We start from the raw sequence: 26,354 nt of genomic DNA on the forward strand, positions 1-26,354 counted from the left end.
GTAAAGACAAAAACCGATGTCTATAGAAATGACTGATGTGCATAAATTCAGTAACTTAAGACAGTCCTGAGTAACAAACTAATATCCAGCAGGATTTAGACTGTGACAGACGGTAAATCTCCGCTAATTAATGCGCTTCGATACAAGCTTTGACACGGACTGAATGAATGAGGAAATGAAACAGCGTGTAAGAGGGAGGAGACAGAAAAACTCAGGGTTTATTGAAGAAAACCTGCCAGCGAGCAGGTTACAGGGTTTATTGAAGAAAACCTGCCAGCGAGCAGGTTAGGTTCACAGAGTCTGTTACCATGGTGACAGACTCTGATTTTCAGTTACCTCTCTTTCTGGAACGGATAACTCAGAGTTTCCCTCATCTCAGGGTTAACTGACTCTGAGTTTTCACATAACCCGCTTTCTGGAATACCCCCAGGTACACAAATAAAGAGCACAGAGGAGCAAGATAAGAAACATTAACCCTTTGAAACCTGAGCAAATTGTCTTGATGAGCAACAAAAAAAGAAATGACCCAAAAGAATTACAAGAAAATTAGTAAAAAAAAAACAACAACAACAAGGAAATTACGAAATTTCTGTACCATAGATTTAAATATGTAATAATAATAATAATTAGAAATATTCCCTAGCTATTTTCTTTTACTGTTTTTTTTTTAAATTCAAATCTGTTGATTTTTTTTTTGCAATTTATCAGACATTTATTACAAGTTGCTCATTGCCCTTCTTCCCGTGTTTTTTAATCCAATTCAATTCAATGCCTTTATTGTCATTGCACAGCAGTACAATGAAATTTTGTGATCTCTGGGCTATTACACACAAAAACAGCAAAAGACAATAACAATATAGTGCAGTGTAATAAGAGCAGCGGCAGTATAGACTGACTTGCACATCTGGCCCAGCCAAGGAGCATACACAGTATTCACTATTGTACATTGAATTAATATGAATTCATTATCTTTTTTTGTTCAAAGGTTTAAATACTTGTGAAAGGTGTCTGAAAGCAGCACAAGAAAAGTGATGTCTCTCCAGGTTTCAAAGGGTTAAAGGAGAGAGGACCTACATTAAGATGTTAACGGTTTGTTTAAGCTTTACTATTCAATTTAATATATATTTAAGGACTTGAAGTAGTTGAAACAGTAATAGAAAAAAAAGTAATACACATATCACACCAGGAGGAATTAATATGTTACAATAGAAAAATAGAACTTAGTACACTCTCTGAGTATAGATATTTATCTAAACTATAATATACTAGATTAAAATAAAAATACAATAATATGGGATGCAAGATATTGGATTTTTTGTTGATATCCAATACGCTGATATATAACATCTCATTTGGCCAATAACTAGGGGTGGGGGAAAAAATCTTTACAGCATAGTATCACGATATTTTTGTGTGGCAATATTGTATCATCACACAGTGCCAAGTATCTATTTAATTATATAAATGATTAATATTTCAAATACAAATTAAACTTTAGATACTAAAGAATAATATAATTTTGCAGTTGAAAAAATGTGATGAATATATTTTATCGCAATACTCAGCGTATTGCAACATATTTAAAATTGCAATGATATTGTATCGTGACCTAAGTATCGTAATAATATTGTATCATGTGTCTTGAGGTGATTCCCACCGCTAACGATGCCAATATATCCATTTTTCCCCACATAATTTCAGTGATTATCAAGTCTCTTCTGTAGTGGAATTAACGTATTATGCATGCATACTCTTATTGTGATGACCCACCAGCAGATGGAGACATGAAATACAATAGTTTTCAATGTATGTAATATCCATTCATTGTGCAAAATAAGAAAAGGCATGTTTGCCGATTAAAGCTGACATGGGCTGATACTGATGACATGCCGACATTATTGTGCGTCCTTAACAAAAATATACAGAATAACATATTGCTGGTATATACATTAAAAAGTAAAAGAAAACAGATACATTAAAGAAATTTGTTTTAAGTTTAACTTTTAGTAAACAGTGAGGTAGAGGTTATTGCAAGGTTATTGAAGAACAAAACAGAGTAGATTTTTTTTAAACGTTTTTTTGTATTTTCAATCATGGTTCAGTGAAAGAGGAATATACAGATATATCAGGTTATCTGTATGTTCCCAAAGTCCCCTGTTCCCCAGCTCTATATTCTTTAAATAGACATTTAATACCTGTCTTCCTGTGAGTTAAGATTTACTTAAAAAAATGTTGATATAAAATTGATATGATCTGACATTTTAAGGGAATAGCGAGGGCTGTCTTTGCAGTTCAAATTATGAAAGAACAAAGGTAGATGGGCTTTTAAAATGCCGTTTAAATGGCAGAGGTCTGTTCTGCCACTGTGGAAAACTGTCTTCCCTGCAGACCTGAGGATGTAGGTGTCAAGGGGATCCTATCTGTGTTTCCAGAATTCTGTATTCCCCAGCTCCAGATCCTCTAATGTGACACATTAAGACAACTCAAAGGGTTTTATGCTCTCCGCAATGTTTTCCCCCAGGTCATATATTAAGCATATAATCTACTGATGTTTTACCCCTTCATTTCTTTGCTCTCACGGGCCTAGTTTGGCCTTATTGAGTTCTCAGCATCTCTCATAAAAAATAAACATAGTAGGGGGTTGGTAAGATTTTTCTCTGCAGTTTAAGTTGAAAAAAGGAAGTGAGAGGAAAGTTTCAAATCTGGTGTGTATAAGAGGGAGGTGCCACTGATTTCCAGATGGTCAACATTAGAAGTCTAGCCAGTCGTAAGGCTGTGATATCCTTTTGGGGCTTGTGGAAGGAATCACACCAAACAAGGCACTGAAAGCATGACCTCCAGTTTTCTCCCCAACTAGGGCTGAGCGATTTGGGAAAAATATCTAATTACAATTATGATTTGCGATAATATTCCCAGCTGTAGAGGGAATTGTGGTGTGATTTTTATTTATTTATTTAGTTTTATTTTTTTTTCCTGTACTCTCTAGAATATGAGTTGTGGGCCTGTACATCTCTGCAGCCTCACAATAGTTCATATAAATGACATTGTGACCCATATTTTGTCTTTAACAAAAAATGTGCCTCTTGCAGTTTGAATATTGCACCAGTCCATGTTGCGATTACGATAATACTCTGATTAATTGTTCTGCCCAGTAAACTCAGACGGGGTAACCTTCTTTCTTTTATCATCTTTCTATTCCCTGCAATTTTGAGAATTCGTATGAAGGCCACGAAACGGACGGGAACTCAGATCGTTCAAACAATACACATTTCTACACTTTTATTTATTTATATATATTTTTTTGTTTGTTTGTTTGTTTGTTTGACAGGAAGCAAAACTGAGCTGGGGACATTTTTATTTAAATGGAAATGCAACACATTCACTGCCTGAAATATCAGTATTTCTAGTTTTTCACTGTCCTCTAAGATAATAAATTACATATTCTTGGGGTTTGGACCGTTAATCAGACAAGACAATCAGTATGAAGATGTCACCTTGGGCTCTGGGTGATTATGACGGCTAAATATTTGGCAGATTAACGGATAATGAAAATAATGTGGAGGTTCAGCAGCTCTAATTTTGATTGAAGAAGTTTAAAATGCTGAGTGACGTGTCCTCTGTCGCCCTCAGGTATCCTGAAGCATGTTAAAGACCACATCAGAGAGTGTGCTCACTGCCAAACCAGGCGCAGCGCTGATGACGGCTCCGGACCTCGACTATTCTCTCGGGTGGGGAGACGCAGGGCGGCTGCCAGCGTGAATGATGAGGAGGAGGGGGAGGAAGAGGAGGAAGAAGAGGGAGATGAAACTTTAGTCTTCACTGACTCATCTTGTCAACTGAGACCCAAGTTGGCCAAGGCGACGGCCAAGCACGAGCTGGTCTTTGTATGTTTCACAGATCTTTAGTTTCTGATTATTACAGAGGTCTGATATTGTTTGCTCTTTGTTCATGGAGTTTTGTTGGTGTGTGTTGTGTGTGTTCTTTCCAGGTGGACAGTAAAGGCGAGGTGAACCAGTTCCTGCCCAAACACAGCCAAACAATGTTGGACAAACTCAACCAGCAGCGCCTCAGCAATCAATTCTGTGACATCACCCTGCTGATCGAAGGAGAGGAGTACCGAGCACACAAATCTGTGCTGGCAGCGTGCAGCGAATATTTCAACGAGCTGTTCTTTGAGAAGGGCGCTGCGTCCACACACGAAGCTGTGGTCGACCTCTCTGGTGAGACTTTGTTGTTTCCTGTTCAGAAACACTTTGCACAGTTGCGTAGTTTTAACCTTCATCCCTCTCTCTCCAGGTTTCACCAAAGCCAGCTTCCTGCCGCTGCTGGATTTTGCCTACACTTCGATGCTTACGTTTAATTTCTGCGTCATGGCAGATATCGCCAACCTGGCTCGGCACCTGCTGATGACAGAGGTGCTGCAGATATGCGAGTCTGTGCACAAGCAGGTGGAGGAACAGAAGCTGACAGTGTATCAGAAAGGAGACGTGCACACTGTGGTGTCGAGCCAGCTGGCTGCTCAGGAGGGCTTAAAGGCTGATTCGGATGCCTACATGGTCACCATAGAGAGTGACGGCAGGGCGGTGGTCACACAGAGTGGTGTTGCTGTAACAGGCGAGCCTTTAACTTTTGTCACATCTGCTGAAGAGGCGTACATCCAGCAGCCGATGACGGTTGTCACTGAAGCTGTAGAGGGAGACAAAGAGCATGATGGAGACACTGGACAGAATGAAACCATGACTCTGATCACTCACAGCGGTCAGGCCGAGCCAGGAGAGACTGTCACTCTTATCTCCCGCATTGCAGAAGGAATGGAGGCGGAGACGATGACTGTGGTCACCCACAGTGGACAGGCTGGAGCCAGCGAGTCTCTCGCTGTGGTGTCAGCCTGTTTGGCGATGGAGCAGCCGCAGGTCGCTGAAGCAGGAGCCTTTGTTATAAACGTGGACCCAGACAAAGCGAGCCCCTCAGAGGTCGTCAAACTGGCATCAGAAGCAGTGGCGTCGCCTCAGGAGAAGGTCGAATCAGCACCTACACCCCAGAAGCGTAAACGAGGGCGTCCAGCCAAGGTGAAGAAGGATGTAGAGGTAGAGGAGTTCACGCCACTGGAGGAGGAGGATCCCTCTGCTGATGAAAGCCACGGAGACAAGCAGGAGATGACGTCAGATGACCCCAACAAAAGACGACTCAGGCAGCGCTCTATTGCAGAGGGCGGTTATGCACGTTTACACATGGGGCTGGAGGATGAAGAGGAGGGGAAGAAAAGTTCAACCCCACCGCGTGCCACCACTCCGAAGGTACATCTTTACATTTTGTGATGCATCACATATGAATGATTTTTGTTAAGTTTTAAAATTGGTAGCTATAATGAAATGAATGTGTTTATAGGTGTCTCCGAGGCCGGGTAAGAGGGGCAGACCACCAAAGCAGCCAGTGGAGACTCAGGGTGGTGAAGGGCAGTCTGTGTCCGAGTCGGTGGTGGATCCAGAGGCTGGTGCAGTGGAGAGCGTGGCGACAGCAGAGATGGACACAGACGAGGCTGCGACCAAGGTGGCAGAGCCAGAGACTGAAGCCAAGCAAGACCAAACTCCAACAGAGAGCGCCGTCGATGGAGAGCACACCTGCTCAGAGTGCGGCATGTCCTTCCAAAGACGCTACTCTCTCATTATGCACTCATTAAAACATGAGAAAGCTCGTGGATACAAGTGCAGCGTAAGTATCAGTGACTGCCAACATGTCACGTTACATTATTAATGTTTGCACTCACCATAGTGGGACTGATTTGCACGCCAGTGAGCTTGTTGTGTTAATAGCGCACAATGAAAAGTTTGCGGGCAGAATTTGTGCTTGTGAACTTTAATTAAACACTATGTGCATCAGTCTAAATACTGTGTGTTTAGCCTGCAGCTGCGTGCACCGTGGCCCTGTACGCAAACAGTTCTAACTATGGTGTGTCTGTGTCCTTGTAGCTGTGCAGTAAAGAGTTCCAGTACGCCGCCTCACTCCGCGCCCACCTGGCCCGACACAAGCAGCAGAGCAGCCAGCGAGCGCCCATCCCCAAACCCTCAGCAGAACAGAGCTCTGAAGTCAAGGCGGAGAGCGACTTCGATGATAAGACTTTACCGCCGCACACCAGAAGAGAATTTGTGTGCGACATCTGCGGGAAGACGCTGCCGAAGCTGTACTCTCTGCGCATCCACATGCTGAATCACACGGGCGTGCGGCCTCACTCCTGCAAGGTCTGCGGCAAGACGTTCGCCCACAAACACAGCCTGAAGATGCACAGAGCGCTGCACGACGTCACCAAACAGTTCCAGTGTGAATACTGCAAGAAGTCTTTTGTGAGCAAGCGGAGCATGGAGGAGCACACCAGCCTCCACACAGGTCAGTGCAGACTGAAGTTCATCACCCAAATTACAAAAGATTTTTTTTATTTGGCGCCCAACCATGCAGATAGTTTTGGTTTGGTTTGGTGCTCTCGGCCACTTCACACCACTGCAACTTTTCTCTGCATCTTTCTAAGACAGTTTCATCGCGAATCTTTGGTCTGAACTGGGCTTTAACTGCACAAACATGTTGTAAGCATGTAGCAAATTGCTGTGTGAGGGTTCTACTTCATTCCGTTTGTGAGCAAGCTTCAGCACAAAATTGTAACCCAAGAGAAAAAACAAATTTCACACCACAGGGCATCACGTCATGTTCAAGTAACTGCATTAAGGGACCTGAAACAATCAGAAAATGTTACAGTAAAGCTGCCAGCATCATGTCATCAACATGTCATCAACAATTCATCAACATGTCAGTGCTGTAGAAATAAAGAGAAAATAATTAAAAAGTTAGACACTAAAAAAGTCCATGAACAAAGTGTTGGTGTGTGAAGTCGACGTAATGGTCACAGAGAGGACATTATCCAGCAGGTGATGTCACACTGTCGGGCACTTTGTGTTCCTGTGGACAGTGACTTACACAAAGAGCCCGAGGCAGCTGTCAGAGTGAGAGAGCAGCTAATGAACTGTGTGAGCTGCCAGGCCAAAATATGCCAATAAAATAAAATGACGCAGAACCTCACAGTGAATTGCCATGACGATGGTGAGCAGAATATTAATTTAAAGGGGAGCACCACCTAAATTAAGAATTAGATTATGTTATTTCCACGGCCTAGGAAAGTCTAATCAATAATTGTGTGATGTCATCAAGTACAGAGTTTGGAGCTGCTCCACAGACAGTTGATGGGAGACTGATTTTGTGGACCCACAGAATGTTCTCAGTTCTGAGACAGAAAATGTACCCATACACTCACAACATTCTCCTGGGTGCTCTCAGTGTCACCTAAAGCAGTGGTTCCCAACTGGTCCAGATTTCTCCCTTGTCATCACTTCAAGGTCCACACAGTTTAATACACTCAGCGTCACACTTGCGTTTGGCCATGTCGTCGAGCTAGTTTGCCGTCTCTGTCAAGTAGCCGCCCATTACTCACTCACTCCACAGCAGGAAGTGGCACTTCAAAATAAAAACGCTGTGTCGGAAATTCACTGCACTTAAAAGTTAAGTGTGTATTTTACAAACTTGATGTGTTTGTGAGTCACTTGCGGTCCATTGAGTCCAAAATCAATTGACTAGTGGGAACAACAATTTTTCAAACTTGTCCAGCATTGAGCGAGACAAACAAGCTGCAATGTGACCAGTCAGGGCATTTGTGCACCGTCAATGTACATCCACTAAAAGTGTTTGTTTTTGTCACTGACAGGCTCCAGTTGTTATAAGTGTCTGACAACATTATGAAAGGATCCCTACAGAGATAGACCTTTCTGTTAAAGAGTAAGATCACTTTTGTTGAATCAGAAACAGCTCTAAAATCGGCAGACTCACCAGACTCCATTTAAATAAACAGGAATTTTATCAGCGTAAAACACACTTCATTCAAAGTCGCCAGAAACAAAATAAAACTCACAAAAGCGTCTTGGTTTGTGTTTCAACTGTTCCAACAAATCACCAACTCTGGTTTGGTTGTAATAAGCTCTTACTTCACCCAATTAAATGTGAAAATATGCTGACTCTATACACGATAAAATTACTCTTTATTTAAATGGAGTCTGGTGGGTTTGGCGATGGTGATTTTGGGGCTGTTTCTGCTTAAACAAAAAGGATCTTACTCTTTAACACAAAGGTCTATCTCTGTATCGATCCTTTCCATAATGTTGCCAGAGAGAATATCTGAACGTTTTAGTGGATGTGAATTGAAGGTGCATCAATGCCCCGAGTGGTCACATTGCAGACAGTTTCCCCTCCGCCGTCAGCAGCAGAGCCCACAATACTGGACTGAGTTCAAAAATTGTTGTTTCCATTCATCACTTAGACACAAAAACACAGAGAAAATATTGCGCAGGTTAAAAAATACCCTTTAAAACTCATGTGTAGAAATGCGGAGTTATCCAAAACTACCTGCATGGACGGACAAACTCTAAAGGAAAGTGAGGAAATTGTAAGTTGGATAACGTGACCCTTTTGTAAGACTGTAAATTCAACCAGATATTTGTGGCTGTTTTTACCATAAACCATGAAATTCCTCAACAGGTGAATCAAAGTACCTATGCAACGCATGTGGAGCGACTTTCCATCGAGCCTCAGCTCTAAGCAAACACCTGAAGAAGCACCAGCCCAAACCTGACGTCCGTCCATTCGGCTGTGCTCAGTGAGTAACTGCTGGTCTCTCTTTAATGACACATGATTCATGTTCCACGGGACAAGGCCTTAATATAGACGATGTTTTACCTGCAGCTGTGATAAGAGGTTCTACGAAGCTAAAGATCTCCAGCAGCACATGAACAAGCACATGGGCCTGAAGCCGTTCCAGTGCCAGGTGTGTGGGAAATGCTACAGCTGGAAGAAGGACTGGTACTCCCATGTCAAGTCGCACAGTGTGGCCGAGCCGTTTAAGTAAGTCAAACAGAACTCAGCTTAGCCATCCTCACCAAAACCCAGGAAGTAGCCTAGTCCTCCTATCGTGAGGAACATACAGCCCAGTGTTACTTAACTGTTACTGGCGATCATAATGTAGAGAATTTGGTTTATTGACTTTTCTGCATTGAGACATAATCTGTCGAGAGAGAACCACGAAGCATCTACAAATCAGATTTCTTCCCCCACCCCTGGTGCCCAGGACATCACAGGTTGGAGTCTAAATCATGTTTCATTTGTGTCCTCAGGTGTAACGTTTGTGGGAAAGAGTTCTTTGAGAAGGCTCTGTTCAGGAGGCACGTGAAGAAAGCCACTCATGGGAAGAAGGGCAGAGTAAAGCAGAACCTGGAGAGGGAGTGTGAGCAGTGTGGAAGAAAGTTCACTCAACTCAGAGAGTACAGACGCCACATCAACAACCACCAGGGTGAGACTCCTGATGTGACGGGAAGAGTCTAAATCCTGGTGTGTTCACAGAAGCTCATTTAAAGCATTTGTTTTTGACTGATGATGTTTTTTCTTCCCCCTCTCCTGTAGGAGTGAAGCCATTTGAGTGTCTGACGTGTGGCGTCGCCTGGGCCGACGCCCGTTCTCTCAAGCGTCACGTCCGCACACACACAGGAGAGCGACCATACGTGTGCCCCATGTGCCAGGAGGCCCACATCGACGCACGCACTCTACGTAAACACATGACCAAATACCATGGGGACAACCTGCCGGGGAAGATCATGCTAGAAAAGGACACCCTCCAGTTCCACAACCAGGGCACCCAGGTGGAGCACGCCGTCAGCATCCTGGCGTCAGAGCTGCCTCCTGAGCTCCGGCCGGCCCAGCAGCCGCCCTCGGAGGAGATAGAGACGGTGCTGATCACAGAGGAGACAGTGGAGGCTGTGGAGGCCGTGCAGGCTGCCCAGGCTGTGAGCGACGGCTCAGTGGCAACGCTCTCTGATCAGGGCATCATGCAGGTTGTGAACTACGTCCTGGCGCAGCAGGGCATCACGGGCGGCAAGCTAGAGGAAGCACCTGAGGTGATTCAGACCATGGAGGTGGAGGTCGCTCACGTGGCCGAGGTCGAGTAACTTTGTGCCAGACACCAGGACTCCCCCACAGACTGATCACGATGTTTCTCACAGTCTGTAAAAATGTAACAGAATGTAAAAAGATGACTATTTTTCTGTGAATGTAAATAGAGTGAGTGAATCATGAGTGTGCTCATACACACGTCTATGTTCTATGTAAATAGCGAGTGCACAGGAACAAGATTGATCACAAATCTGACATTTGGCGCTCAGGAGAAATAAAGGTAGAGATAAAGACACAATACTTTGTCTGACTTGATGTGTTTCATCTTGTGTACACGTCTCCACCTTATTGCTTTTGTTACTGACAGAAGAGCTGTGAGACTTTACAGTCACAAACTTCATGGCTGTGGGTTCTTTACTCCCCCTAGTGTCAGCTTGAAGAATGAGCAGATAAAAAATGTCTACATTTCATCATGTCACTGTCATTGTCAGCGTCCATAGAAACTCAGTCATTCAGAAGTTGTAATGTTAGCTGGTTGATATCACAAGCACAAAGACAACACTTAGATGGCCCCAATACGTAATGTCATACTACAATTTTGACTTGTTAGATTCCTCCCTCAGAATCAAAACTTAGTCCAGTAATTTCACTTGTCAGTGTCAGGAGAAAATAAATTATTCAGTGCAATAATAATTGACAGAGGAGTGTTATCAAGCAATACTGCAAGTCTGGATATCTATTTCAAAGTGATATGAAAATACCCATGATACATTACAACATATTTACAGTACATTGTACAAAAATGTAAAAATGCTGATAGTCTCTGCTTTCTAATAATGATGTAGTATGTTATTAAAAATAGGATTAAAGACATCATGACAAGTGTCATAAAAAAGTCATCGTAGAGATGCCATAAAATTTTTAATGGGATAATATGCCAAAAAATGTCATTTTACAAAAGCGCCATAGTTTAGTATGCCATACAAATGTCATAAAAATGTCAGTATAGTATGTCATAAAAAAGTCATAGTAGTATGCCAAATAAATACTCTATATATGTCATTGAAATGTAAGTGTAGTGGGCTTAAAAATGTGTAAACAAATATAGGACAATATGCTATGAAAATGTAATTTTAAAAAAGTAATAGTAAGGTTTATCATAGAAATGTTTTTAAGAACTCATAGTATTGTATGACATTTTCTATGACTTTTTTTTAACGAACATTTTTCTAACATTATATACTTTCACATTAATGGCACACTGTGACTTCTAATACATTTTTATGACATTTTATGATGTCATAGTCCCCAGAAAGAGATCACCTGACCCACCTGAGGGAGGAAGGATAAAACAAACACTTCTGCCTGGAGAGGAACCACCTCCCTCAGGTGCAATCACTTCCTGTTAAAGAGAGGCTATGTATGCTGCCTTCCTCTCTTTGTTCATTCTTTTGTATGGCAGCTACAATGTGTGCATCCTGTCAGTTTTCCTTAAAACCACACACACACACAGAGTGATTAAAAACGACATAGTATAGTATGTTGAAAAAAGTCATAGTATAGTGTGTCAAAAAAGCTGATGAAAACATCATAGTATAGTATGTTGAAAAAATAGATAAAAACGTTATAGTATGCGGGAAAAATTGATTAAAAAAAAGTCAGTATAGTATGTCGAAAAACGTGATAAAAAGTCATAGTATAGTATGTCGAAAAAATTGATAAAAAGTGATAAAAACGTATAGTATGTCGAAAAAACTGATAAAGACGTCATAGTATAACATGTTGAAAAAATTGATAAAAACGTCATAGTATAGTAGGTCGAAAAAAGTGATAAAAACGGCATAGTATAATATGACGAAAAAAGTCATAGTATAGTATGTCGAAAAAAAGTGATAGAAGGTCATAGTATAGTATGTTGAAAAAAGTGATAAAAACATCATAGTATAGGATGTCCAAAAAATTGATAAAAACGTCAGAGTATGTTGAAAATATTGATAAAAACGTCATAGTATAGTACTTCGAAAAAAGTGATTAAAACATCATAGGATCCAAAGATTTGATAAAGACGTTATACTATGTCGAAAAAAGACAGTGTGCCGAAAAATTTTATAAAAATGTCATAGTATAATATGTCGAAAAAATTGCTAAAAACGTCATAGTATAGTATGTCAAAAAAATTCATAAAAAAGTCATAGTATGTCGCAAGAAGTGATAAAAACGTCATAGCATAATATGTCGAAAAAGTTTTAATCAATAATATCTTAGTACAATATCGCAGCAAATTTTCATCAAAACTGTCATAGTATAGTATGACAACAAATTTTCATCAGAAATGTTATAGTATAGTATGATTAAAAATTTTCATCAGAAATGTTATAGTATAGTATGTCGAAAAATGTTTTCATCAAAAATGTGACTGTATAGGATGGCAACAAATATTCATTAAAAAATGTCATAGTATAGCATGACAAATTTTCATCAAAAATGTAGTACAGTTTGGATAAAATGTTCATCAAAAATGTCAGTATAGTATGGCAAAAAGAATCCTTACAAATGTCATAGTATAGTATAACAAAAAAAAAAATGTAATTGTATAGTATTGCAAAAAAAAAAAAAAAAAGTTTAATCAAAAATGTAATTTTTTAGTATTACGCATGGGAAAGCCTTTCAAAAATGAGCCATAAAAAGTTTGTATTATAGTATGCTATAATAATTTCATAAAGAATTCATAACATAAATATCATCAAGATCGTTGTAACAGGGACATTGTTTTTCAAAATGCCAGTGGCAGCCCTAGAAATTTTCTGTGTGGCCTGAATGTGACATTAAATACCTACTTTTATTTCAACTTTAAGAAAGCTGCTGATTGTATGACAACTAGTGGCACCATGCAAGTGTTGAGTGAATTACATTCAGTCATCAGTGATAGTCCTGTTAGCTTAAGTTTGCAATTTCAGTGGGAAACTTGGCAATTTAATGTGGAACTAGACAGAACAAGAGTTTTGTGTGTGCACTTTTCCTGCACAGAACTGAATCATATTCTGGCTCCCTAAACTGGCACTCAGTCAAAACTTTAAGAACTGATAATCTAAAATTTATCATTTTTGTTTCAAAATTATTTAACATGGTCAGTTTAGCTGTTAAGTTTCTAAAGATTTCTCCTCCTCCAGACCGTAATTCATTCATTACATACTTAATCTCACTCAGAGGCACTTTAGAAGTTGCAATGGTTTTGATTCTCAGCACAAAGGCAACATGTAGATAACATCAATATGAAATGTTAAAGTAAAAGATTCAAGATTTAACCCTCAGAATCAAAATTTGATTTGGTAAATCCTCACACATTAGTGTCAGTAGTTTCTGTAACTCCCAAAAGAAAATCTTCAATGAAGCCACACTTGAAATAATTTGACACAAAGACGTACTAACATGCAATACAGCAAGTCTGGATATTTATTTGATTTATATCAAAATACCCATGATATATTGCAATATATTTACAATACATTGTACAAAAATATGTAACTGCAGATGGTCTCTGCTTTCTAACAAGGCTGGTTACTTAACAAAAAGTTGAACATGGGCTCCTGGCTACTGTAGCGTCCACACAAACTGTGTGTACTCAAACATTGTCATCACTGGTCAGGCTACCAGGCAGTATTCACATCACTATCCTTTGTTCCATGACGAAAATCATGCTTTTTCTTTAGGGAGACTTTCAAAAAAAATAACTATACAAATTTATATACACTTATATCAGGTTTTGGCCAGTTATCAAATGAAATACACCTCTACCAAAACATGGTTCATGAACAGAAAATAAAAAAAATACTTGCGCTAACCATCCACTGTAGAGCAAACAGCTGCTCCTTAATGCAATCACAACCACTTTTGCACAGCAGTACAAGAACAAAAGGACATCAGTCATATTTACTGTAAAACACTGGGTCAAGAGCATTAGGCCTATATATGGCTACATCAAATGAATGACCATCTGTCAACACTTACTTCACAACCTGACACAAAAAGGCAATGCATTGGTCTCACAATAGACATAAAAAAAAGCAAAATATAGAAGGTACAGCAGAAAAAACAAATTGCCCATCAATTGACATAATACTTCTGACAGGAAATGTTTGAAATGTATACAATCAATGCTGATCTTTGCCACAAATAAAAACCAGTGTACCTGACTAACGTGCACAACCATAACAGTGAAAAGTCATTACAAATAAAAATACAGTTTTGCTACGGCCCATAGCAGAAATATAAGCCCTAATAAGCCCTCTAATGCCAGCTCTGTTTCCAGTCATGCTTTAAAATGGGAATGAATCATGAACAGTTAAAAAACTCAAAGCAATCTTGAAATCCTCAGCATTTCTTAAGTGCTCTCAAGAAATTAGAACATAATAAAATGCACCTTTGCTCAACACCGTGTATTTCTCCTTGGCGAAAACGAAAACCGGAACAAGAATGAAAATAAGTGCACTTCTATTTGAATATGATTTTTTGTTGAACTTGTTTGTACTAATACCAGAAATGTTCCAACAGCAGGCGTGAAATGAGAAAGGGGAACAAATAGAGAGCAAGACGGCGGTCGTCTCACTCTCCCTCCTCCTTGATGCGCTGCTGTTTGTTGCGGCGAGAATCCAGGTCGAAGGAGAAGTCGGACCACTCGTCGCGCGGCGGGAAGGAGATGGTCTGGCGCAGGGTGAAGCGCACGGCGTCGATGACGCGCTCGCCTCGGGCCTCGGAGGAGCCCACGCTGACGGTGGACGCCCCACTGGTGGTGCGCACTATGTGGGGGGGTGGGGAAAAATCCATGGCCTGTCGGTGCTCCATGATGCCCTTCCAGATGATGTGCTGGAACTCCGCGGGTATCTTCAGCCTAGACAGGTCCTAATGGTCATTACACAGGGGAGCGTTAGTATTCGCAGGGGGAGCCACTCTTCTCTCTAACCCATCAAATGACTCGTGTTGGATAGGCAAGGGCTCACCTCCATGTTATAGTTCTCAATCTGGTAGATGTTGGTTAGGCCTTGTGCTGTGAAGTAGTCCAAGCAGCCTGCGCAGCCCAGCCGTATAAGGAAGCTGTGGGAGGAAGGGAGGAGAGGAGGTGTAAAAGGTGGGACCATCAAACTGCTGCTGACTTTGGGCTTCTGCCCTGAGACAAGAAAAGTATTCCTTTAAATACTGACTTTCAATCAAGTTTCAGACTCAAGCTATGTTGGAAAGTTCACAAAAACAGTTGTATCTTTTTAGCTGTAAGGTGGAGTCGGTGATTCGGGCTAAACATTGTTGAAACTCAACACCCAAACAAATACATCCATCCTGTCAGCTCCTTCAGAAGCTCCATTATAATGTCTCTATCACTCCCACTGCCGTCCCATCCTGTACAGCACAGCATGACAGTGTTGTGTTTCTCTGTATGAGTCACTTATAGTTATATGTTACAGATAGTGTCAGGTGTGTGTTGTTTTTTTCCAATAACGTACCGCCTTTGTGATTTCAGAACACAATGTGACTGCATTTGTTGCGGCAAATAACAGTTTATGTCTGTTAATGACGGCACTGAAATCAGGAAAATTAAATATATATGTGGTTTATCATAATTACATTTTAGTACTCCATAGTACCCCTAAGGGGTGCCCACACCCCCATTTGAGAAACACTGAGCCAGCAGACTGTGAGGACGTATTCACTGACAATGTTGTATTAAAATCACTGACTCCACCTTTTAAAAAAATATTGGTACCGGCAGCAACACACATATTCAATAGGGTTGCAACGGTATAAGACTGTCATAGTGTGATAACCTCAGAAAATATGGTTTCACTGTATATAGTGTAAATCTATCATCAGTTACAGCAAGGAATTTTTTTGGTGAACCCTTTTGANATTATTATTTTTTTTTATACTAATTTTTATGTTTTTATTTTTCTCTTTGTACTAATTTCTTGCTAATGTTTTGGGTCATTTCTTCTTTCTTTGCTCACTGCCTTCTTCTCATTTTTAAAAGAAACCAAACCAATTTGCTCAGGTTTCAATGGGTTAAACAAATGCTTTATTATAATTGAAACATGAAACTAGTTTTAATAATAAAGTATGTGTAAAAAAAAACCCTCCCTTTTGAAAGTACACAACATAAAGGTAAGATAAGTGTATGATAACTGTCGATGCTCTCACCACGGGATACCACAAAACAGGTTTACTGCTAAAACTCTAATATTCAGAGTGCGCTATAGAGGGCAAAAATATTTGAGAAAAATCATTTAATACATAAGAAACACAATTTCAGATTCTAGAGTACAATGTCAGGCCTGTGTGGTTGCTTTCTTTTAGGTATATATATATATATATATATAATGTGATGTTTGTTGGTGCTGCCCATAAACAGGAAATAAAAAAACTTTGCGAGCATAAAATTCTACTTTTTACATTTTTACATTTACAGGATATTTTCAAGCCTTTAATACATCGGAAAATTATACTCCACCTTGGTTCAGTAGAGAAGAACGCTCAAAGGTTTTGGAGGTGAATACACACTGAAAGGCCGTCCACATTAAAAGTGGTAACTCCAACAGATAACGTTCTATGAACAGTGGCTCCAGTGGTGTTACTTTGTAAATTCATATGGATTCTGATTGGCTGTCAGTGTTTCTATCGTTCATCAAGTTGCTCTGAAAGATATTTAAACAATACTGTTCCCTGCTGTCATGTTACACTCATGGTGTGGATGACCCTTACTGTCCCAGGTCGAGGCTAAAGGAGATCGGGCCTTTGTTCTTTAAGGTGATTGCACTGTATATTTATTCATATTTTACTGCATGATACATTTCCGGATTTTCTGTCTTGTGAATCCCTTTCTACGTGTTTTTAGGTGCTACTGAAATGAAGTGTTTCCTATAATGAATTTCAAACTGAACTCTGGGAAGAGGAAGATGTAGATGTAACTGCTGCGGTCTGATGAGGTACCTGGAGATGCTGCTGTCCATTGGGTATGGCGGAGGGGGAGTACAGTGGGAGGAAGGCACCAGGGGTAGCTGCTGCTGCAGTGCGTGTGTGGGACTCAGTGAACTCATGTCGTTCATGGGGATGTGAGTGCCCATCATAGGAGTCACTGCAGAGACAAAAGGAGCTACTGTGAGCTTTCTCTAACTGCTCTGCCATTTAGAGATTACGTAACTGACACACATGGAGGGGGGGGTGGCGAGGGAGGGAGACATGCAGAGGTTACTCTCAACATGACACATAATGCATCATAACAGGACCTGCGGGAGAGTCTCACAGGGATCACATTTTTTTTGAGGAGGAAGCTTTCTGTCAGGGGGGGCTGAGAGGTGCTCAGGTCCCCTCCTGCCTGCCCGGACATGCAGTCTTTATAAGTTTACAACAAGCCCACGAGGGACAAGGCGACCGGCGGAGGGGTGGGGGGGGTGCACGGCCTGAGATAGACAGGAAGAGAAACAAAGGGGCACACTTACTGTCAGTCAGGCCTCCAGTCATGCTGGATGGGGTGAGTGTGTTACGCTGCTGGGGGTTGATGAGCTGGCTGACAGAGGGCAGCTTGTTGACTTTTCCGGGTTGAGTTGGGGAGCAGGAGCCGTAGGAGGGCTGAGACGGCATCGAAGTCCTGGGGCGGGAGACAGGAGGTTACAGGCCGTTACAATCAGCAGCACTCACATCTAATGACAAAGACCTCGTCAGTATTCTCCTTTAATAATATGAACATCACTGATAATGGCATTTTAGCATATTACTGTAACAAAACTTAATTTCTGGACCAACAGAGAGGGTTCACTCCTCACACTGACCATGTCTCAGCAGAGCAGAAAAAGAAAAGGACAGAGCTCAGGCAAAAAAAGCAATTTATTATGTTCTGACAGACAAAAGTGCAGCAGCCACAAAAATAACAAAATCTGTTTCAAACAGAATGGTCACAGAGGCAAACGTTCACATCTGTGTGTGCACATCTGCCACTCTCTCTATTAAAAGACATTTTACTGAGGAAAGTTCAAAACACACAAACTGTCCTGCAGTGACTTTATAAAACATGACCAGCATTAGCAAAAAGTTCTCTCGATAATAAAGTCTCTTCCCCCCCAAAACCCCACGCCACATAGATTCTGTGAGTCCAGCTCTCATGACGATGCAAAGGCAAAACACATTCACATATATATAAGCTCTGTAAGTCAAGTACGATAAGAAAACAGAAGTTTCAGCTTGGTTCCTGTCCAACGTTCAGCCACCACAAGAGGCTGAACGTTTCACAAACAGACTCTACGCAACAAATAAATGACCTGAACAAAGTGTCATCACAAAATATACTTTTTATGGACAAAAGGACGCATGCAAATCAGTCTACAAGTTATATCATGAATTTCAGAGTCCATGTCAGTGGATAAAAGGCTTTGTCCAGCATGAAGCGCTGCAGCCTGCATGTCACACTGACACTGTATAACGGCTGAAGAAGTGATAGTCCATGATCTCACAGCAGATCATAAAAACAGAAAGTTTCCCAGAATCCCAGAAGGTAGAACGGGAGGAGAGCAGAAAAAAGTTGATAAAAAAGGAGACAGAGAGGAGGTCCGAGTGACTCAGGAGGAGCAGGAGGAGGAATGTGTGGAGCAGAGTTTCAGGAGGAGCTGCAGCGCCGCCTCTGCTCTCCTGCAGGTTCCATGAGCTGGCTACCAAGACGGGCTTTTATCAGACTGCAGGGAGGAACCAGAAAGAAGAGAGAAGGCAGAAATAAGTGCTCACTGACAGAGGAGGAGAGAGGAGAGACTCCGGATGAGGCCCAGAGGTTCAGAAAAGGAGCTCCAATAACATTTTATTGGGGAAAAACAGCAATGAGGAAAGATACACACAGAACAGTGCACTCAGTGTGTGTGACAGGCAGCTGTAACTCGGAGGTGTACCATGCAGGATTGTCGGCTACTAGCCAACCCTAGATTTACTCTCATTTTGCTATAGTTATGTGTTTTCTGTGTTTTGGATGGTGGTTACGTTTTAATTAATCCCTGACCTCACCTGAGTGCTGCGGGGGTGCACACACCAAACATAAGAAAATACAGGCAGAGAAGCACCACACACTTCTAGTGGGTCATAAATTATGATTTAGACTCTTACTTCTTTATGAATCTGGACATGAACAACAAAATCCTGCTTACTATGCCTTTATTTCAACATCTATGCTCTGCACTAATGACTCTGTCCAGAAGATGGCACTCTACAAACACAGATCCCAGCATTTCAGTACTGGTAGGTGCAGACTGGTGTACTTGAGCATTTACACCGTGCAGGGAAAAAAAGGGCCTGAAACATTTGCTGTTGACAGAACCTTTTATTTAAAAGGCTGTGAGTGAAACACTGTAGGGGTTGTGAATTACAGAAGAAAGTCACAAGCAAGTATGTTGGCCAGAAAACTAAGAAAAGCATGCACAATGACAAAATAAAAAGGGCGAACATAGTAAATCTTACAGGGAAATTTTCCCTTCTAATATTCAGACATGACAAAAATCTGAGTTAAAATCCAACATGTTCAACAAATCCACTAAAAACACGACATGCACGATTAAGTCTGTTCATTAAATGACAGTTAAGAGAGTTTACCAATATTAAATGTCCTGATAGCAACAGGTAGACTAGGTGAAAACCAGCAAATGCAAGCATTATCTCACTGTGAGGCTGCCTGCCAGTCTCTTAATGGGAAACTATAACATAAGCAATAATTATCATCATAGGGCTGTCAAACTATCATTAACACCCATCTCCTCTTTTCCATAGCTTATAGTGAAATGGGCGTGGACGAGGAGAGTGTGTGTGAACATGAGCGTCTGTGAGACAGTTTTAATTATGCTCAGGGTGAATAGATGAGGCCGAGGCACGGATTTTGTTGGTTGCTGTTGTGCAAACCTGGCAAAGCACCCAAAGGCGTAACCATGAATCTTTGGAAGCTTCTCCTTAACAAAGCATAGCCAGGTACATTTGTCACGATTCATCAGCTTTGGCTCAAATCCCATGAGAGAGCAGAGAAAAGAAAAACAGCTCTACTTGATGCAAGGCTCACCCTCGAAGGTGAGTAAGTTCTGGGTAAATTCTCAGCTGCTGGGAAACACTGAATAACACCCAGTTAAGAGCAATTATTATCAGCTGCAATGCTTCAGCGGCAGCAATAAATAAAATCACAAAATCTCATGCATAGCCTTTATCAGTGCAATCCACTCTGACAGCAACAAGTCAGTCATGTTAAGTTGGTTAAATCATCACTGCAGTCTAATCAGACCAATTTCATCAAAAAAAAAAAAAAAAGCTTCTGTGCAAGCAAAGGAGCAGTTCAGTGAGGATGAGACAGAGGGAGCACAGCTCGAAAACAGCACAAGGAAACTAGTTCACATGAATTCGAGGGTGAACTTTGCATTAATGTAGGTCTGTCTTTCATAATGTGCCTGAGAACAAATGAGCATGACTTCATTATGAATCTGAGCGAGTACTCACTGTTTCTGAAGGAGATTCTGCTGCTGCTGCCTGTACGACTCTATAGTGTGCTGCGGCAGAAACTGCATGAGTTCCAGAGACTCTTTGATTTTTACCAAAATCTCATAAATTTCACGGCCTTTGATCTGTAAGAAAAAGAAAGGCACTGGTCAGGAAGCAGCTCAGACGCTCAGAACGATGTTTGAAAGAAAGTCTCTGAAAGTAACTCACAGGCAAACAAAAAACCTCCTCATCTGTAGATCTTCTCTTCTTGATGGCGGACATCTGGATGCCATGGGAAACCTGGCGGAAGGCTGAAAAGAGGAGAGGAAAGTGTGATTACAACTGGCCGTGTGATCAACAGTTCGCCTAAGCCAGAGCAGGAGGGGAAATAAGCGAAGGGGAAATGTGAAGAGTTTGGCAGCATTCACTGAGCACCAAGTGTTGCGAGTGCAGCGTTTGAGGGTCTTCACCAGGTAAGACCAAAGCACAAAAGCCCGTCACCAGCCCCAGCCCTACTTACGGCGCTTCGTACCCTCACTGCTCTTTGTGGCGTCCGTTACATGCTGCTTGCGGATGCTGTCCTCGTCAGCCTTTCGGTCTCGGCCTGGGCAGGCGCAGATCCTGGCCTCGAAGCAACGGCGGCCTAATACCTGACCACTGGGAGAAGACGGCGACACAGGACAAGGTAAGACACAATCCAGAGGCATGGCAGGCAATGAGAGAATGAGGATGATGGTGTCTCTTACTCTCTGGTTTCCAGAGTGACGATTATGAGAATGGGGCGCCTATTCATGCCCCCAACGCAGCTGGAGTTGCACATGAAGTTGTACAAAATTGTGGTAAATTCTGTCCCCACCTGAGAAAGGAGAACGACACTGATGGTGAGTGACATCACAAAACATAACAAAAAAACTGGTTTCTTGAAATCAGATTATAAAACCTGCCTTTTAAAAGTCACTAATAAAACTTCTCCCCTCCCAATTCAATACTTTAGGTTTCTACATGATGCAGAGGCACATGTAAAAATTCTACTAGGAACCTGGTTAAGTATAAAGGGCCAAGAAATCACTGTTATTTCTGCAGAACTCTTGCTGCATTAACTCAGCTTACTGCAGAAAGACGACTAAAAAATGCAGTGATAGAGAGTCTAGTTACACTTTTATAAATATGGACATGTTTCTCTTTCACATTTTTGGTCTTCTCTTTCTTCACTGAGAGAACACATTCAAAGACTTTCAGCCAAGGACAACCCAGTCTCTTTATTTAAACATCTCAGCTACTGGGTAGTGTCAAACAGATTTATCACCCTGATTCATGTGTGTTTGCTTATCAATTCAGATTTTTTTAAGTGCAGTTGTAGGACGTATTATCCATAGTCAGTGTATATCCCACAGTAGATGGCGGCCGTCACGCCACCATGGAAGCTCAGCAATGTACTGCTGTGGACGGGGGCAGCTGCAAAAAGTATTTTAACCACCTAAAAAAAATCAATATCAGTGCAAGTGTAGGTTGTATTTAAGATATTTTCACAGCTTTACCTTTACATCTTTTAATTAAATAATGTAATGTGGCTTTTAATTATATATCATAACTTGCCCCTTCAGATCCTACATGCAGGAAATAAATCTGTGAGAATCAGGACTATTTGCTACTGATGTCGTCACTGAGATGAGCTAGTGTTCATACTGAGGGGCTTAAGGGGACAGCAGTTGCTGCATGTCAGGACTGAGTGGCTGGACATGAGAGGCCAGGCTCTCAGAAGTCTGTCACTGCTCTATCTGTCAGAGTCAGGCTGAGGTGGTGAGGTGTCGCTGACATGGCATTCAGCTGGCCTCGCTCCATGATGATAGACAGCTCACCTGGGGAGGTTCATAAGGAACTAATACGCTCTGTCTCCCAGTGATGGAGTCCTCCACATACTGGGCGTGGTTGTTTCCCTCCACACGGATCAGGTGGCTTGGAGGAGCTATTTGACCTGGAAGCAACACGAGTCGTGTCATTAAATGTCGACAGCAAACAATGATTACTGAAGCAAAACATGATTTGTTTGTTAATAAATCAAAAGAACCAACCGTCGTTGAACTCGCGGCTGAGCTCGTGGTTCGGGCAGCGCTTCACGACTTCGGTAACATGCTCGGCTTTCTTATAGACGGGCATGGCCCTGATAACTGCACCCTGTGGTGGGTTGGTCAGGACTTTGATCTGAATGGGACATGTCTTGGCAATCTGGCAGTATAGCTTCTTCAGGTCTGTTGAGTACTGGAAAAGAGAAAATACAAAAGAGCAAAAGATTATGTAAAATGGTGCAAATACATTTATAATTTTAGAATGATATAACTGAACAACATTTTCAGTGTTGATTCCATTATAATAATAGTCGTTACAACAATCCATTGCACTTTTTAAATACCTATGTGCAGGGTAACACACGTCCACCTTTGTATAAAAGTCTCTATTGCCAGTTGCAGACTTTTGTTCCATTCTATAAACCAATTTCTGTCTCTGCAACCACTGAGTTATGATTGGTGGTTTTGCATCCTCCCAGTTCTCAGCTATCTTGGCAATAAAGAAAAGTATCTGCAATAGATACCTCTAATCTGTGCCAAATATCTCACAGTGCAGATAAATTATTGAAGGTAACAACGTTTGCTGGGTGAAGTTCAAAAGCAAACTGTTTTGAAGCTTTAAAAAATGTCTAAATTTTAAAAGCACAGATCGATCTCTGTAACACCTGTTGACTGGATTGTGCACTTCTGGTTTCCCCTGAAGCAAAAAAAAGGGTTTAAGACAAGACTGTGATTATGACCCACTTAAATAAACACACACACATACACAGACACACACAAGTTGTGGTGCTAGGAGTGTGTATTGAGCAACCTCAAAGACGTCTCATAGAGAGCCTCTGGGACTTCCGTGGTTGAGCGCCATAAAATGGACCCCTCCAGCAGCAATTAAACTGGGCTTGGCTTTCATCTCTAAGGAAGGAGTATTCTGCTAAAGCATCTGATGGCCACTCATCATACAGAACAGGGCGTCTGAAGAGCCTGGCGCACTAACACTACACAAGGTGGAGTGCAGTTTTCCTTGTGGGGTTGGATGGAAATGACTCAGTTTTACTTCTGAGTACAGGACTGACAGAGTCATATCACGGGGGTTATACAAGATCCATTGGTGACTGGTGCCAAAATGTGATGGGTGCTCACACAAACTGGCTCCCACTCAAGGTTTGTAAGCCAGGAGTCATGAATAATGGATGTACGTTGATCCCTGGCACTGTTAGAATTGATAACCAGTAAGCCATCAGAAAGGCTGAATTGTTACTAATGGGCATAACCCAACTGTGTAAACAAACCATTCAAATCACTGCTGTGTAAGCAGAGCTTTATGTGCAGGAGACACTGGGTGGTGGTGGAGGGGAAAATTTCTCCTGTCAGGTTCATTTCTGAGTGAAGAAAAGTGAACATTGTGAAAACCGCTCGGGGCTGTGTTCCAGAACAATGCAACATAAAATTCCACCTCTATTAAGTTTGCTTCCAAAGAAAAGCAGCTCATCCCAGTACCTGTCTGTGCTGACTTTAAATATTACACAAGCTTTAGTTGGCACGGACATTTTCTGCTCTCCTCCCCAGGCACAACCTTTCCTTTCATCAGGACAAACCCCAAACAGCACCCTCTCATATCTCTTTCCCATATTCCTCGCTCGCAAACTACACGCATTACTGCCGCGCATTTCACCCAGAGATGGCATCCACTAATAAAGGCGAGTTAATAATAACAACCCAAATTCTCAGCTACGCTCCTTTCCTCAAGTGACCTCATTATAAACTGTACATGCACAGGATGAACTGACACTACATAGTGCTGCAAATGTTCACTGCCAGAAAGATAACATTAAACGTAAAGGCAGGTTATAAAAATAAAACCAGTGTCAAGTCTTTGCCATTTGTGCATAAATACACCAGTTAACATGATGTACTGACGGATGAGCGTTACAGCTGTAGAGATAAATCGATTAGTTGTACAACTATCAAATTAATCACCAACTTATTTTATAATCGATTAATTACTGAATATCTTCAGGTTGTGGAACGTCATCTTGGGCTCTGGGAAACTCTGATCTTCCTTTTTCTAGCCCAAACAACTTATCGACTTATCAAGAATATAATCAACAATGAAAATGATCATTGGTTGCAGCCGCGATAAGCACGATTCAAGCTCTGGGACATGTACATCAACACATCGACTGAACCAATTCTTCCTTAAAATCAAAGCGGCTTAAAAAAAAAAAAAAAAAAAAAGGGAAAAGCCTAAGATGAATGGTTGTAGTTGTCCCCTCGCTCCTAACCTGATACTCCCCGTACGCCTCTGTCAATCAGCTAAATGAGGTGGAGAAGCCAAGCAGAGAGACGGGGGAAAGAGCAAAAGAGAAAGAGCGAGCAGAAGATTATGAGGCAAAGAGAAAGAGAGATGTGTAAAGGGTCAGTGCGTAGTGTTTTGAATAATTACAGGGTGCTGCTGGTTTTGTGTAGCTGAAGGCGAAAACAACACAAATCAGAGCGCTAAGATCTAATCAGATGTTAGAGGCAGAAAACCAAAGTTTGTTTAGATCATATCCCACTGTCTTAAACACACACACACACACACACACACCAGAGAACCATCCCAGCCCTCGAGGTACAAACTTTGAGTGCACAACTATGTGCTGCTGTTGCCGTGTTTGCTCAGCAGCGAGAGCAGGAGCTGCTGCTGATTGCTGAAAGCAGCGCCGGGCTAAAGCTAACACTGTGTTCAGGGTGGAGGACAGCCAGTTGACTGATGGGATTCAGTGGCTCACACAGGGTGCGGTGCTCAGGTGTTAACATGTAATTATGAGCCTTTCATTGGTCACAGAGTGAATCGCACAGAGCCAAGGAACACACAAGCACACAATACAGAGCTGCTTAATCACAACCGTTTGAAAGAAAACTTCTCTTATGTGTTTGCAAAAACCACACGTGACGTCGCTTTCAACTGGCACATGTGGCACTGAGGCGGAAGAAAATAATGAATCACCTAAACTGGCTGCATTTACACGACCTGTTCTGACTGCCGCTGTGCAAACTCTGCAGGAACAAGAAAACCAGCTTGTGAGCTGGCGTAATAATGAAAATAAGTTCTTATAATAATCTGACTGTGTGCAACATACAATTTGTCCTGATGCTTGTACAGTGTTGCATGTGTGCAATTACTTTCTAACACATGCAACACTTGAACACACAAAACACACACTTCCCGTGCAGCGCAGGTTGAGGCAGGCCCACAGCTGTAGCGTTCTTTTCTCCCTGACAGGCGCTGCGGGCGCATGCAGAAGTCAAGTCCTGACAAACATCAGGCCTTAAACAAGCACTGTTTGGCGCCTCTGGTCTTGTCTTCTTCATACCTGACATGTCATGTCATGCCCCAAGCTTCTCCCAAACCTGTTTAATTCAACAATAATGCTAAGGAGTTTTTTGTACTTCCCTCTTTTCTTTGACACAGAAGTTAAACACCTGCTTCTGAGGAGAAAATTAAATGTAAAGTTTTAGACGATAACTACCTTTCTCTATATTTCAGTGTTTACAAAAAAAAAAAAAAAAAAGAATGTTATGTTGCAGTCATCAACATCAGTCTTGACCACCCAATCTGAGTGATGACACCTGTCCCAAGGCAAACCTGAACACTGACATGTGGTATCATGTTTGTGCGGCCAGTGCTGAAAGAGTCAAATATGCATGTGTCATTTGGGATTAGCCAATCAAACCCTCGTCTTCACCAGCAACCGATATGACTGTAACTACAGCTGCTGCCTTTGAAATGATTTTAAAAAGCCATCAGAGAGGAGATCTGAAGAATAATATCCTGGTTTTTCTCTTTATTCT

The 26,354-nt window shown here is 41.6% G+C and overlaps 2 protein-coding genes across 5 annotated transcripts in view; one reads left to right on the forward strand and one right to left on the reverse strand.

Annotated features, from left to right (window-relative positions):
- The window catches only part of zbtb11 (zinc finger and BTB domain containing 11), an 11,976-nt gene extending 1,706 nt beyond the window's left edge, over positions 1-10,270 (forward strand). The window contains exons 2-10 of the mRNA XM_050055188.1: positions 3,631-3,884; positions 3,989-4,220; positions 4,297-5,297; positions 5,389-5,712; positions 5,970-6,384; positions 8,575-8,692; positions 8,779-8,937; positions 9,207-9,382; positions 9,493-10,270. Coding sequence (XP_049911145.1) covers positions 3,631-3,884; positions 3,989-4,220; positions 4,297-5,297; positions 5,389-5,712; positions 5,970-6,384; positions 8,575-8,692; positions 8,779-8,937; positions 9,207-9,382; positions 9,493-10,034 — 3,221 coding nt within the window. The 3' untranslated portion in view covers positions 10,035-10,270. The remainder of the gene's footprint in view (positions 1-3,630; positions 3,885-3,988; positions 4,221-4,296; positions 5,298-5,388; positions 5,713-5,969; positions 6,385-8,574; positions 8,693-8,778; positions 8,938-9,206; positions 9,383-9,492) is intronic.
- A 3,116-nt stretch (positions 10,271-13,386) lies between these two features.
- Positions 13,387-26,354, reverse strand: part of tp63 (tumor protein p63) — a 41,034-nt gene continuing 28,066 nt past the window's right edge. Inside the window, exons 5-14 of one of the 4 annotated variants that reach the window (XM_050055430.1) lie at positions 22,530-22,716; positions 22,317-22,432; positions 21,204-21,313; positions 20,990-21,114; positions 20,686-20,768; positions 20,476-20,600; positions 17,463-17,611; positions 16,954-17,098; positions 14,976-15,069; positions 13,387-14,877 (exon numbers count right to left, since the gene is read on the reverse strand). In XM_050055430.1, the coding sequence (XP_049911387.1) occupies positions 14,581-14,877; positions 14,976-15,069; positions 16,954-17,098; positions 17,463-17,611; positions 20,476-20,600; positions 20,686-20,768; positions 20,990-21,114; positions 21,204-21,313; positions 22,317-22,432; positions 22,530-22,716 (1,431 nt within the window). In that variant the 3' untranslated portion in view covers positions 13,387-14,580. Of the gene's footprint in view, positions 14,878-14,975; positions 15,070-16,953; positions 17,099-17,462; positions 17,612-20,475; positions 20,601-20,685; positions 20,769-20,977; positions 21,115-21,203; positions 21,314-22,316; positions 22,433-22,529; positions 22,717-26,354 lie in introns of all 4 variants that reach the window. The other 3 variants (XM_050055428.1, XM_050055427.1, XM_050055429.1) reach the window with 3 other exon arrangements.

This window comes from Epinephelus moara, chromosome 10, assembly GCF_006386435.1.
Source record: "Epinephelus moara isolate mb chromosome 10, YSFRI_EMoa_1.0, whole genome shotgun sequence".
Classification (NCBI taxonomy): domain Eukaryota; kingdom Metazoa; phylum Chordata; class Actinopteri; order Perciformes; family Serranidae; genus Epinephelus; species Epinephelus moara.